This window comes from Fusarium venenatum (assembly GCF_020744135.1).
Source record: "Fusarium venenatum strain MPI-CAGE-CH-0201 chromosome Unknown EDB82scaffold_4, whole genome shotgun sequence".
NCBI lineage: Eukaryota > Fungi > Ascomycota > Sordariomycetes > Hypocreales > Nectriaceae > Fusarium > Fusarium venenatum.
In genome coordinates, this window is record NW_027072132.1 from 1,713,038 (window position 1) to 1,725,488 (window position 12,451).

General features: G+C 48.7%; 3 protein-coding genes across 3 annotated transcripts; 2 read left to right on the forward strand and 1 right to left on the reverse strand.

Annotated features, from left to right (window-relative positions):
• Window positions 1-2,046: 2,046 nt before the first annotated feature.
• Window positions 2,047-5,366, forward strand: EDB82DRAFT_561246 (uncharacterized protein; the record flags this gene model as incomplete). The annotated part of the gene is made up of 2 exons (XM_025737402.2): window positions 2,047-2,731; window positions 2,803-5,366. The coding sequence occupies 2 exons, from the start codon at window positions 2,047-2,049 to the stop codon at window positions 5,175-5,177; spliced, it is 3,060 nt and encodes a 1,019-aa protein (XP_025592266.1). The 3' UTR covers window positions 5,178-5,366.
• EDB82DRAFT_296897 (Polymerase/histidinol phosphatase-like protein) lies at window positions 5,365-6,887 on the forward strand. The gene is made up of 3 exons (XM_025737403.2): window positions 5,365-5,851; window positions 5,911-6,453; window positions 6,505-6,887. Exons 1-3 carry the CDS (start codon window positions 5,690-5,692, stop codon window positions 6,727-6,729), a joined length of 930 nt encoding a protein of 309 aa, XP_025592267.1. The 5' UTR covers window positions 5,365-5,689; the 3' UTR covers window positions 6,730-6,887.
• EDB82DRAFT_296885 (uncharacterized protein) lies at window positions 6,888-10,646 on the reverse strand. Its single transcript, XM_025737404.2, has one exon. It carries the CDS (start codon window positions 10,555-10,557, stop codon window positions 7,045-7,047), a length of 3,513 nt encoding a protein of 1,170 aa, XP_025592268.1. The 5' UTR covers window positions 10,558-10,646; the 3' UTR covers window positions 6,888-7,044.
• Between the last annotated feature and the right edge of the window lie 1,805 nt (window positions 10,647-12,451).

Below are 12,451 nucleotides of genomic sequence, written 5' to 3' on the forward strand. Positions count from 1 at the left end.
AGTGATGTTGGTGGTGCTTTTTCAGACTTTTCAAGACATTAGAAACCAAACAAATTCAATTAAAAGGACAATGGATACTTGTGAATACAGTGTCTCTACAAGTTCACCTGTGTTAATGTTAAGACGCAGCTCTTATCACTGAGGCTGCAAGCTCATTTGATTCGCCGTCATACGAACTATTCCATGAGTTTCGTAATGTGACATGTTTGTTTTATTAACGGAGTTGTTGCCAACTTGGTGTGTTAATTGGTTACATTGAAGTCTTGATAAGGCTGATGTGCCGAGTCCCATTGCATTGCGAGTGCGGGCTTGACCGAGATGATTACCTGCATGCTGCAAGTCCCTTGTTTGTGATCTTCCTTGAATAGATGGGGTGACTCTTGGCTGCACCTCTGTGATAGCGTACTGATTTAGTTTTGGTTGACCAACAACATGCAATAGCCTACAAAAATCCAGTCAGCACAGCTCTGCTAAAACATGTGCACCGGGGTTTCCCGCAGAGTAATTTCCCCTGCATTAGACCTTGGTGGTCAACCGCGCTATGGCGACGGCGCCAACGGTGCGGCGTTCGGAGACTGGGGGGCTAGAGACAGGGGTTGATTTTAAGCACACTCGTTCATCGGAATTAACCCTCTAAAAGTTGTTGTCTCTTGCTTGTCTCGTCTTGAGCTCGGGAAGTGGGCAGGCCAAGCAAACTCAGCTTTGGTTGAAGATAAACATGAGTCGGAACCATGTGAGCCACTGTGACGTTTTGACACTTGATAGTGTCCTGGTCGAGTCACGTTCCGTGCGAGTGGAGAGATAACGACTTTTTTTTCTTTTTGTTCTCATGTTTCCTTCTCTATCTATCCGTATAGCCGTACTAACTTGTTGAAGACAATGCCGCGTTCATTAGAGGCTGTTCCGAAGGTATTAGCACGTGGCGTCGAAAAAGCTATTAATGGTAAGTGTGAGTGGGAAAAAAGACAGAGAAAGTAGTCAAGCGTGATCAAGTAGCATAAAATCTATGTCCATCTAGAACGCGTGAGATCTCGACTTTGTAGGACTTGGCTATGATTTTGTCTGCACAGCTATTGTATTGCACTGTAGTATAGAGGGCGGAGTAGCTAAATTAGATGGAGGGGAGGAACTGGCAATCAGGCACAGACCAGGCCGGGTCAGTCAAGGGTCGATTGTGTGATTCTTCTCGAGATGCTAGTTTGTGTAGATCCCGTCGTTAGGTCAGGTAACGACGGGCTTAGAACGGTGGACTGGAGTTGATGGCGACAGCCCTTGAGCGGTTGATTCAGTTGAGTGAAGATGGAAGTGCTGAGTTTGAGAGCAAGAGTGAGCTGAGGAAACATGCCTGTCAGCTTTCGTTTTTCGCTATATTATTACCCTGGGTATTGCTAAATTATTCTTGGGCAGCTGAGATTAGAGTCGCATTGCTCCTCTTGTGTATGGCATGTTCATGCTATGTTTGTGCTCCTGGTAGTATTGGTGGGGAGGGGCATCTCTCTCACCCTCACCCTCACTTTCTGGTCAGGGGTTGATCCAGACTATTGACAAAGATAGCACCAAGACGCGGTGTCTAGGTTGAGTTTGAGAATAGAAATGAAAATGGACAATGCATTGATTATTGCCGTGAAGCTTGTCGTATCTCATCCAGGAGGAAAGGAACCTAGAGTGGCGTGGCGTGGACCGTAGTAGTTAATTGATTTGGGTTGACCTTCCTTCGTTCCTTCGGCACGGCTGTACATCACTACCTGCCTGCACAAATTTGACATCTTGCTTTTGATGTTTTTGACATTTGCTCCTTCCTTCCTCTACTTGACATATCTCTAATTTTGGCTTCAATTGCCTCGTCCATTCTTTTTATTAACCAAACACGCTCTTTTACAATCACTCGTTTTATGATTCTAGTAACGATCACCATCACCAGTTCATTTACAAGGAACTAGCTTACCACTCGGACGATGCCTTGAGACCTCTGGCTTTACCTAAACCATTCTAATTGTCTCTCTCCCGCTCTTTTAATCTTTTAATTACTTGTCTTAGTGGCAAGACATGGCAACACCATGGAACAATATGGGTATCTATTCATCCAATGTCGATCACGACGATAAGATCGTCGTTGGGCCATACGACGATTCGAGGTATACAGCATCATCCGGCTTCAGCTATGCCCGGCAACCTTCAACACAACCTGCAAACTCCACCTCACAGTTAATTTCTCCGCCTCTTCTCTCGCCGCCTGTTGCGAGGGTATCGCCTGGTCCTTCGAGTCCGCGTAGCCGCAGCCCAGCAAGTCCTCGAAGCTTTCAGTCTCTCAACAGCCCTTCCAGTGCTGGATTCCCTCTCAGTCCTTTCTATCCACCATCACAGGAGAACCAGTTCCTTAATTCTCCAGTCAGCGATGGCTTCTACTCACAGCGCACGTCGGGCGCAACTGATCCACGATTCCCGACAAAAGCCCCCAACATGATGGAGATGGTTCTTGAGACTCCTTACTTCGACACCCCACCTCATACCCCAGGTGATACAAGTTTTCGAAGCACTGATGTTCTTGAACCAACCGAAGTTCCGCTCAACAATGGCTGGAGACCTTGGTGGTTGCGTCGAAGAGTTGTCAGCATCTTTATGGGAGTATGCATAATGCTGGGTATAATTGGCGAGGTGGTGATGTGGTGGCTCTCCCAAAAAGACGTCGATAGCAATCTCAAGGGTCTCTGGACCTTTGGGCCCGTTGTAGGTAAGTCATCACCAAGACCCTTGCTATGTGTAGTTATGATCTTTATTTATGTAGTACTCACATGTGTTAAGTTGTTTCAATCGTGGCTATACTATGGGCTAGAGTTGAAGCTCAAGCATTGCTCTATATGCCGTGGATCGTCCTAGACCGGAAACCAACGACTGTCGACGAAACTCGACGGAAGCAAAGTCACCGGACTATTCTACTAGACTATCACAGCCTGGGGAGTTTCCAAGCGCTGAACACAGCATTCCATAATCGCCATCACCTTGTTGTTGCAGCTATTGCCATCAAATTCCTTCTTCGCGCTCAGATCGTTCTCTCGACTGCTATCTTTCATGCCGAAATCCACGTCGATGGCACTTCTTTACTCCGTGCCCGCTTAGGTGTCCTCCATGCTATGGCCGGCACCTTTCTCATTATTTCTATGGCTCTTCTTCCCATGCTGTATCATGCCCCCTCACCTCGTGGAATAGCACCGCGAGATCCCACCTCCCCTGCTGGAACGGCGACACTTCTCACAAGCAGCCATCAATTTCTCACCCGACTATCGAACACAGGACATGCGAATATGGAGACTGTTGCTGCCAGGCTTGCAGGATCATGGTATACAACAGAACTCACCCAGCCCGGCCGTCGACCAGAAGAGATGTTTCAGCTAAGACAGCACGGTGGAGGCAGTGGCCCTCTTTGTATGAATCCCCCCAATGTATCGCCGGAGACAATTGCGACTTATCGGCCATGGACCCAAAGCACCCGCACCAAGATCATGAGCATTGTTGCCTCTGTTGCGCTGATTGCTGGTACCTGCGTCATCTTTGGTCTGAAGGGCAAAGGCGAAGGCTTGGATGTCGATGACAGTATTTTCGTCGTCTGGACTTGCACACCTACCATCATCTTTGCTGCTATTGCTGTATTCTGGACTCGTATTGACATCGACAACCGACGCCTGGCCCCCTTTTTGAAGCTCACTACTACCAAGCATCGTTTCCAGGAGTCCCTAGGATTATCTTACATGAACGAATTTGGCCTCCATACGGCTGGGAAGGCCATGAAGACCCAGGACTGGGCTGTTTTTCTCGCAAAATGCACGGCAATGCTTGGATGGTTAATGCCAATCTTTACTGCAGGACTGTTTGCTGTTTCTCAAGTTGCGCAAACGGCCAACCTTGAACTTCGACCCGAAACAAAATTTGGCTCTACAAGCAAGTCGTTGAGTGCTGCTGTAGACAGCGACATAATCGACCAAATCCTCATGCGGCAGACACCCAAGTACCCGAGATGGACTTGGGAAGACGTGGCCCTTCCAAAGCTTTCCTTAGTGAGCCACCCCCGCGAGTGGCCACTCCCAAATACTGAGCTCGTGGCTAAAGTTCCTGGTCTTAGAAGTAAACTCAATTGCGAGACCGTATCTTTTGATCAGGGTGAGGGTGCAGATTTGCAATGTGTACCTTTAGGGGGGTCGAAGAAAAAGGCCATTTGTGACGCGGGCCAATCTCGCACTGCACTTGTTGCTTCATCCTGCTCACAACTTACTTCCTCGTACCCAATCAAGTATGTTTGGGGCAGTTGTGCTGGTGATGGGTTGATATCGGTCATGATGTGCAATCAATCACTTGTTGAGGTAACCGTTGATACAACGTTTCGCACTGAGGATTTGTATATCAACACAAACCAAATCCCCATCGTCAATGCATCAAGTGAGCAACCATCAAATGTCAAAGCAGATATCACAAGCGTTTATGCAGCACTTGATGATTTTGGTGCTGATGACAAAAAGTTGACAGGACTGGACGGCTTCTTTCGCACTTTAGTGCTTTCAAGGCTGTCAACTACACTAGAGCGCATTGTCATGCCCGAGAGACAAAATTCCGTCTCGCAGGCAATCCGCCAACTTCATGGGATTATAGCTGCGCAAGCCATCAACGGGGAATTGATACGACGCCCCTTGGTCAACAAGCTTCGCATGCGTGATGATTCTCAGCCAATCATCCCAGCACATGTCGACTATGTTATCCCACGTCTGATGCAGAGCATTGTGCAAACTTTTGTTCTAATTGGCCTACTTGTATTCACACTTTTGTTTGGATTATTATCTCTTCGCACAGCATCGCGTGGTACTCTGCCAAAAAGCCCCGGAAGCATCGCCGCTCAAGCAAGTCTCCTCGCAGACTCGTCCTTGTGGTGGCGCCTTCCAGACGGAGCCGAATGGATGGAAGATGATGACTTGGCACGATGCCTGCGCCGAAAGACCTTTCATCTTGGATGGAGTCAAGGGGCTTCAGGGAACCAAACTTACGGCATTTACATTGTGCAAGATGAAGGAAAGGCTGCAAGACCAACCGGCGCATCGCAAACAACCGCCGATAATAGTGAAGGATCAAGGGGCGTCCGATACATCAGCATGGCGCCTGGTGTATACTCATACAATGACATAAAATCATGAGGAGAGGTAGGATGGAGAATTTTGTGTTACCTTCTATTGCTGTACTTGGGAAATGCATGGCGTTGGAAAAAAAGCGATCTATTATGAATTTGGTATATATCCATACAACTTATCAGAGTAGAGTATCACAGATACTATTTATCGATAATCTTGAGTTTGTCTTTATCGTTGTCTTCTGTCATCAAAACCTGGGAAGTAAGGCTCTAGGAACAAAATAAGTTGGAAATGTGGAGACTTTGCAATTTACTTAATGAGTCCGATGACCGCAGTACATTTGTTAAGCTTGGAGCCATACCACCCATTGAGTTTCAACTTAGGTTCGGTGAGTGTTTAAACCCCATCTCATGCAATTGGGATACTTGGTCAGTTCGAACCTCGGTATATTTCGGAAGAGGCCATTGTCAGTTGGGCCTGACGCTTCTGATCTCTCTTGATCGCTCTCATATATAAACGTCACTCTACCCAACCCCGCCAGCCAAAAGACAGAAACCAGCACTGCACAAACATCAACAATGGCGTTCACAATGCACTCCCACTCGGGCGAGTTCTGCCCGGGTCATGCCAAAGATCAACTCGAGGAAATTGTAAAGCAAGCTGTCTCTGTTGGCTACAAGACCATTGGCTTCACAGAGCATATGCCGAGATACGACTTGCGTGATCTATATCCTGAAGAGGTATCTATCAATCACATACTTCATCTTTGGCAGCAGATATCTTACATACTCTTGCTTAGCTCGACGATCCCCAGGCCGCACTGGAGGCCCTCCCCCCTCGCCATGAGTCATATCTCATCGAGGCACAGCGTCTACGGCACGAGTATGCCTCGCAGATTCAAATCCTCATTGGATTCGAAGCCGAATTCATCCGGTCTAGCTGCGCGGCGCATGTTCGCAAACTGGCAGAACACCCTATCATCGACTACTTCATTGGCTCAGTACACTACGTCCACAACATGCCGATTGACTATTCCAAAGAAATTTTTCTGACTGCACAGGGAAAAAGTAGCCGGGGGACAGAAGAATCACTCTACGAAGATTACTACGATCTGCAGTATGAGATGCTCACAGAGCTCAAGCCACGAGTTGTGGGCCATTTTGATCTCGTTAGATTGATGAGTGAAGATCCTGAAAGAGATCCCAGGCAGCTGAAGGGTGTTTGGGAGCGCGTGTTGAGGAACCTGGCACTCGCAAAAGAGCAGGATGGCTGGCTTGAGGTGAACAGTGCCGCGTTGCGAAAGGGTCTTGCAGAGCCATACCCTGGTAGACAAATTGCTGAGGTGAGATGACTCAATTCACCAAAACGAGTGTTTAATATTGACTTGATGCAGGAATGGATTAAGATGGGTGGCAAGCTTACTTTCTCAGACGATAGTCATGGCATTGCCCAAGTCGCTACCAACTACGCTCGTACAGTCACTTATCTCGAAAGTCTGGGCGTCAAGGAAGTATGGACTCTCAAGAGGTTAACTCACACCGACATTGAGGGATCAGAGAAAGCAGTCGTTGAGGAAGTCAGTGTACCTCTAAGCGAGTTTCGCAAGAACTTCCCCTAAGAGTCATTTGAAGACGATGGTTTAGAACATATAGACAGACTGCCATCAAGTCATAGATTAAACACAGCTAGAACTATAAAGCGAGATCTAATTCGGGAATGAAAAGGAAAAGGGTATCGTGAAGAAGACTACATATCCAAAGGTGGATAGGGTTGCGAAAGAATTGAGTTTCTATGCGAGGAAAGGAAAGAAGCATGGTTGTGCTTGGGTATCAACTCTGAACTGTATTTTGCTTCCCAAATAGTGCTGTAACAAAACAGGCACACAGCTACTCGTATCTCAGAAACCAAAGCATATGAAATTTCAGCATCGTTTTTAGGGTCGAGGTTTTTCAGGGATCTCCCTAGTAGGGTATGGGAGGTCGGCCTCCTGCTTTACCTCGGACCCCGCGGCCTCAGTAGTAGCGGCACCCCGTGCCCGATGTCCCGAGCGGGGCGCAAAAGGAATCCCAGAAGAAGAAGTATACTGAAAGAGGTTGGTCTTCTTGACTGGGCTGGGTGTCGCAGCAGGTGTTTGCGTAGAAGAAGCCGGCACGTTAGGAGGGAGCCATTGCAATGGCTCGTTCTGAGCGACAGGTTTGGGTGCAGGGCCTTCAGGCTGATAGGGGATAAAAACATCGTCTGTTTCTGCGCTAGGCTGGACAGAAACTGAGGGAATGGGCGGCGAACTCAGTGGAGGAGAGGCTAACTGGGAAACATACCCAGCAGGCTTGAAAGGATCTTGCTCCTGCAAAGGAGTTGCAATGCCACTAGATGAAGTAGTGGCGGGTGGTGTAGGGTTGACTGGCAATGATTGCGTGGGAGAGTGGTTATAAGTCTTGGTAGACACAACGACCGTGCTTGGGTCGTGGGACTGGGCTGCTGATGGATGCGCAGCAGTAGATGGCGTTTCGACAGGCTGAGCCTGGCCGATAGCAGGGACGTTGCCGTTGGCTTTCTCAGCCTCAAGGCGAGCACGCGCTTTGGCAGCCTTTTGGGACTGAGTGATCAAGTTGATACGAATCTTCCTCATCCCCGAAGTGATGTTGTCCACGTCATCACCCGTTGTGCCATTCTTTGAAGCTCGCTCCGGTGACTTGGCTTTTTGGGCGGCAGTAGTAGGACCAGAAGGGCCGGCTGCTGTGGTAGCTTTCTTAGTAGCCCGAGGTGCTTTTGGCGCAGGCTCTTTGCGGGGAGCCGCGGGGAGCCGTGTCTTCTTGACTTGCAAGTTGCTGCTAGGAGCTGCCGTTGCAGCTGCGGGGGAATCGGGCAACGTTTGAGCATATTCAGCAGCTTCGGGCAGGGCTGCTTCAGGAGAAGATAACCGTGAAGTGAGAGGTACCGGGATCTCGCTAAGACGCCGACTAGACCTCCTCACTCCTGGCTCAACACTGTTTGTTCGTGAGGGAACATCACGAGCAACCGGCTTCGAGGGGGTTAGCTTGAATTCACTACATGATATCATTCGACTTGCCTTTTCTGAAGCTACAGTAGTAGTGCCCATCGTCCTTCTGCGACCTTTGGATGACTTGTCAATGGTTGGCTCAGGGGGTGGTACTAGCTTGGTCCGTCTCTCACGCAGAGACATACGCGATGTTGGGCGTGAAGCAGTGGCAGGGGGTGGAGGGTTAGGATCGACTCCCATCAATATCGATTGCCGGTCACGTCTGGCCCGGCTTGCTTCTGCGTTCAGATCCTCAGGTTGGCAGCTACCGGTTTCGCGTGAGGAGGGAATAAGGAGTTTGCTTAGTTCATGCGTTGCAACCGCCCAGGGAACTTCTGGAGGCGGCGGCGATGGAAGTCTGGGCATGGTCGAGCCTAACTTGGACAAGCTGCGCTGCATCTTCGTAGGGTCTGTGGACTTAGCAGTTGACGCCTGAGTAGGAGCAAAGTAGGATGGAAGAGTGACGTATTGCGGGTATTTGGAAGCAGCAGCATTTGGATCGCCCATTAGAACCTCAAGTTCCTCCATGTTTGAAGCCGACCACCATGAAGGGTCGTAAGCATGGATGGAATCCAAGGCTGACTTTTGCTCAACACCATGTGATACTCCTTTTGGTGACGTTTGACCTATCTCGACTCCAAAAGAGCCGGCGCTGTCTGATGATTGTTCGCTTGTCTGATCACCAGCTAGTCCGCTGAGGTGACTCATAATGCCAGAACATAGAGCTCGATCACTGTAGCCACCTTCCAATACACTGATAACGCGACCGTCAACATGGAGGCCTTCTTCAGCTGCGAGCTTGACGACATCTTGAGCAATACGCGCATAAAATTCGGTCGGAACGTTGACCTTGTGGCGTTGCATGCCCTCACCCTCCCACTCGCTGGCATCAAACCCAGCAGACAGGAAAATTGCAGCCTTTGGCGGTTCTTTTGATTCTCTCAATCGCTCTGCCTGGTTCTTGAAGTAGTTTCTGACCTTATCCAAAAGGACGGTATATCTTGTTTCGTAGAGTTTCCAAAAATCCTCTTCTGACTTCCATGGTTCGAGATGAACGTTCCAAACCGTTTGGCCGTGTGCGTTGTCGATACAGATACTGGCGCTCCTAACCTTTTCTTCATCGCCCATTTCGCACGGATACGAGTTGATGTCGTGTAAGCTGAAGTAGCCGATCGACGACTTTTTCCATGCTGCTGCATTCTTGGCGGCATTCTTCGCTCGATTATTGTGCTGCCATGTAATAGACTGAGATCCATCACCGTGGTGAAGGTCGAAGTCGATAATGGCTGCATGAGTGAGTCCGTGCTCGAGAGCTGCATGCATGATACCAACGTGAACATTATTGACCCAGCAGAAACCGGAAGGATAAGAAGCAGAACAATGATGGCCCGGGGGTCGAACGCCTATAAAGGCGCGGCGCGGACCCGAACCAAAGACTGAGTCAATGGCTTCACAAACAGCTCCCAGAGCGCCTTCCATAGCATTGAGGGACTCTGAGCAGAGGTACAAGTCACCTTCGTGAAATTTCTCAGGAGGCTTATCAGCCCCCCGGCTCATTTCAGGCCTTTGGAGTTCTTTTCCGCCCAGTGCAAGCTTCAATTCGGCCGCCTCGCACATCATCTTGAGCTCCTCCATCCATTTTGCTCCATGCACATTGACTACGGCTGGTGAAAGTAGAGAAAGACTGCGATCCGTCTTGTGTATCCGGAAAGGGACCCCTTGAAGATGCTCTGCCTCCCTTCCTGGGTGAAGTGGATATTCACCTTCACAATGCCTACCACCCAAGCGTACGTAGGCTGCGGAAACACCTAATACTGCAGCCCTTATCCGCTCCGGACGTTCAACAATATTACCAAGAGCGGCACGAGAAGTTCGGGGTCGGGAGAAACGATGACCGTAGACAGCGTCGTTCAGCACTACAATCGTTTGTGTCGGACGGGTGGTGATAGAGCTATGATGCACCCTCAGCTCAGCTTTCAAGTTGTCGTGTGCAATGGAGCGAGGTGTTGGTCGAATCTTTTCTTGATATGATGCCCTGCGTGTTGGTGACATGACATGTGCCACGCTTGAACGTCTTGAAGTTGAACCAGGCCCAATTCCATTAGAAGAGCGCAATGAGTTCATGGAGGCTTTCCGTAGGAGGGTAGATGTGCCCAAGGAGGGGTCCTGGGAGGGGCTTCGTGAAGGTGCTCGAGCATTTGGTGCTGGTGACTGCGAAATACGGCGGCCCGATGGACGGAAGGGAGAGGCAGGTTCGGAGGCAAGGCGGGACGGAGCTCGGCCGGGCGAAGTGGAGATGTTGAGTTGCTTCAACGACTGAGTCAAGTCGTCATGTTCGGGTTGTCTCAGGTTCCGGATGGAGGACTGCCGCCGGAGCGACAGTGATGGTCGGGATGAAGAAGCCATGAGGCTGGTTACTCGATAGTGCAGCCAGATTCAGAGGACGACAAATGAGGAATATCGGTAACTTGATCAATACAAGACAATATCAGACCCGTTCGGTAGCGGGGTAGTCTATTGACCGGTAGTTTGGTTGACTGAGACACAAAGAGATAAGTCACAGCCAAATGGCCTAACTTGATCTCTAATCGCCTTGGGAATAGCTCCGTTTTGAATTTCTTTGCGGCTTGGACTTCTTCTTTGATGGGAGATGTCGGTGACGTCTTGCCCCTGTTTGGGTACTCGATAGTAGAGATAAGATCGCGTTTGGAGAAACGCGACGGGTCACGTGTCTATAGGTATGACGCTGTTTGTTTGGGGTTGTCAAAGTCAATAACTTTGAGTTGGAATTGTGAGGAGTAAAAAGTTCTTTATAGGCTACTTAATCTCATTACCAGGAAATGACTTTATACGTGATGATATTGAAGCGTATCTCTCTCCTATTTCTGCTTGTTCGGTTAAAAGGATTAAGAGCACCACGAATTTAATATGTATGTCAACGTGGCATACCCTACGTATAAACATTCATAAACAATGCCCTACTCTAGTTGCCGGATCCCGTCGGGACGGTAGTGTGGGATTAATTGTCGTGTTGGCGATAGATTAACTGAAGATCTTATGCACAGAGTACCCTTGTTATTAATATGCTTAACGACCTGCTAAATCTGCTAACAAGCTGAGATCTGTCCATCATCCTTGTCCTAATAAATAGATCATAAATAAATACGAAGGGAAAGCAATTGTATAGGCTTATAGAAACCACTCACATAAGAAGTCATTTAGTCTATAAACAGAGTTGAAGAACCCCATCGTCAGATCGTGCACGAGGGTTGCTTGGACGTCTTGATTTGTTGCCCAAGATAGTAACCTTGGCGAGCGAGTTGCGAAACATTGGACTCACCGCTAGCAAAAGTGACTGAACCTCCTCTTTACACTCTAGTCTGCACCTTTCATTTCTTCTCAACGACGACAGTCCCTTTCCACAAGCAGGCTCCAAGTCTAGACAGCTGGCTCACTACCCCTCGCATCCATTTTGTTCATCCCAATCCCTGTAAGGAATAGTGGAATACTACGCCCCATGCAAACGAGACATCATGATCCACTACGGACGGTCCTTGTCTCTCTCGTTAGGCTGATTGATGGATCTAACATGACTTCGTTTCCGCAGAGTCGGGCGTTTGAAGGATGCGGGACCAAGGTAACAACGGACGGTCGACGTGGGTGAAGTGGTGACTGCGTTATGTCGTTGTGTCGTGTCCCAGCCGAGTCTTTATGGTTATACTTGAGATTGGAAAAGAGGCCTAACATTTCTGCAAATATAAAATTATTTCCATACCGCAAATTACGAGTAACATAGGCCTTTTCTGATTCCAAAATGACATACGATCGAATACAGCACTATATCATTATTGGTTGTTAGTACCAACACCCAAAATGAGCTCTTGTCTAGCGGATGAGCCTAATAGACAAACTTTCCATGGCGAGTCACCTTGCATGACAGGCAGGGCTGAGTGATTCACGAGGTCTTGTCCATCCATACCAGCTCAGGGCCGGTGGAATTTTCTACTGGGGCCATGACATGTGTTGGCACGAAGCTGATCCTTCGTTTGCCGGACCAAGAACCGATCTGCTTTGTCCCAATGCTATAAGCATCCACCGGCTATTGAGTGATATTCGGACTCTAGATGCAGTCGTCCAAATTGCAATCTGCTCATCGGCAAGGGTAAGGACTAATCTGTCCAACGATAACCTTTGGAAAACGCCAAAAGAAACTGTACGATGCGCCTACGAATACCCCTTGTGATCATTGGCATAACAACAATGACAATCTAAAACCCTTGACTTGCCAAGAAACGAGTTC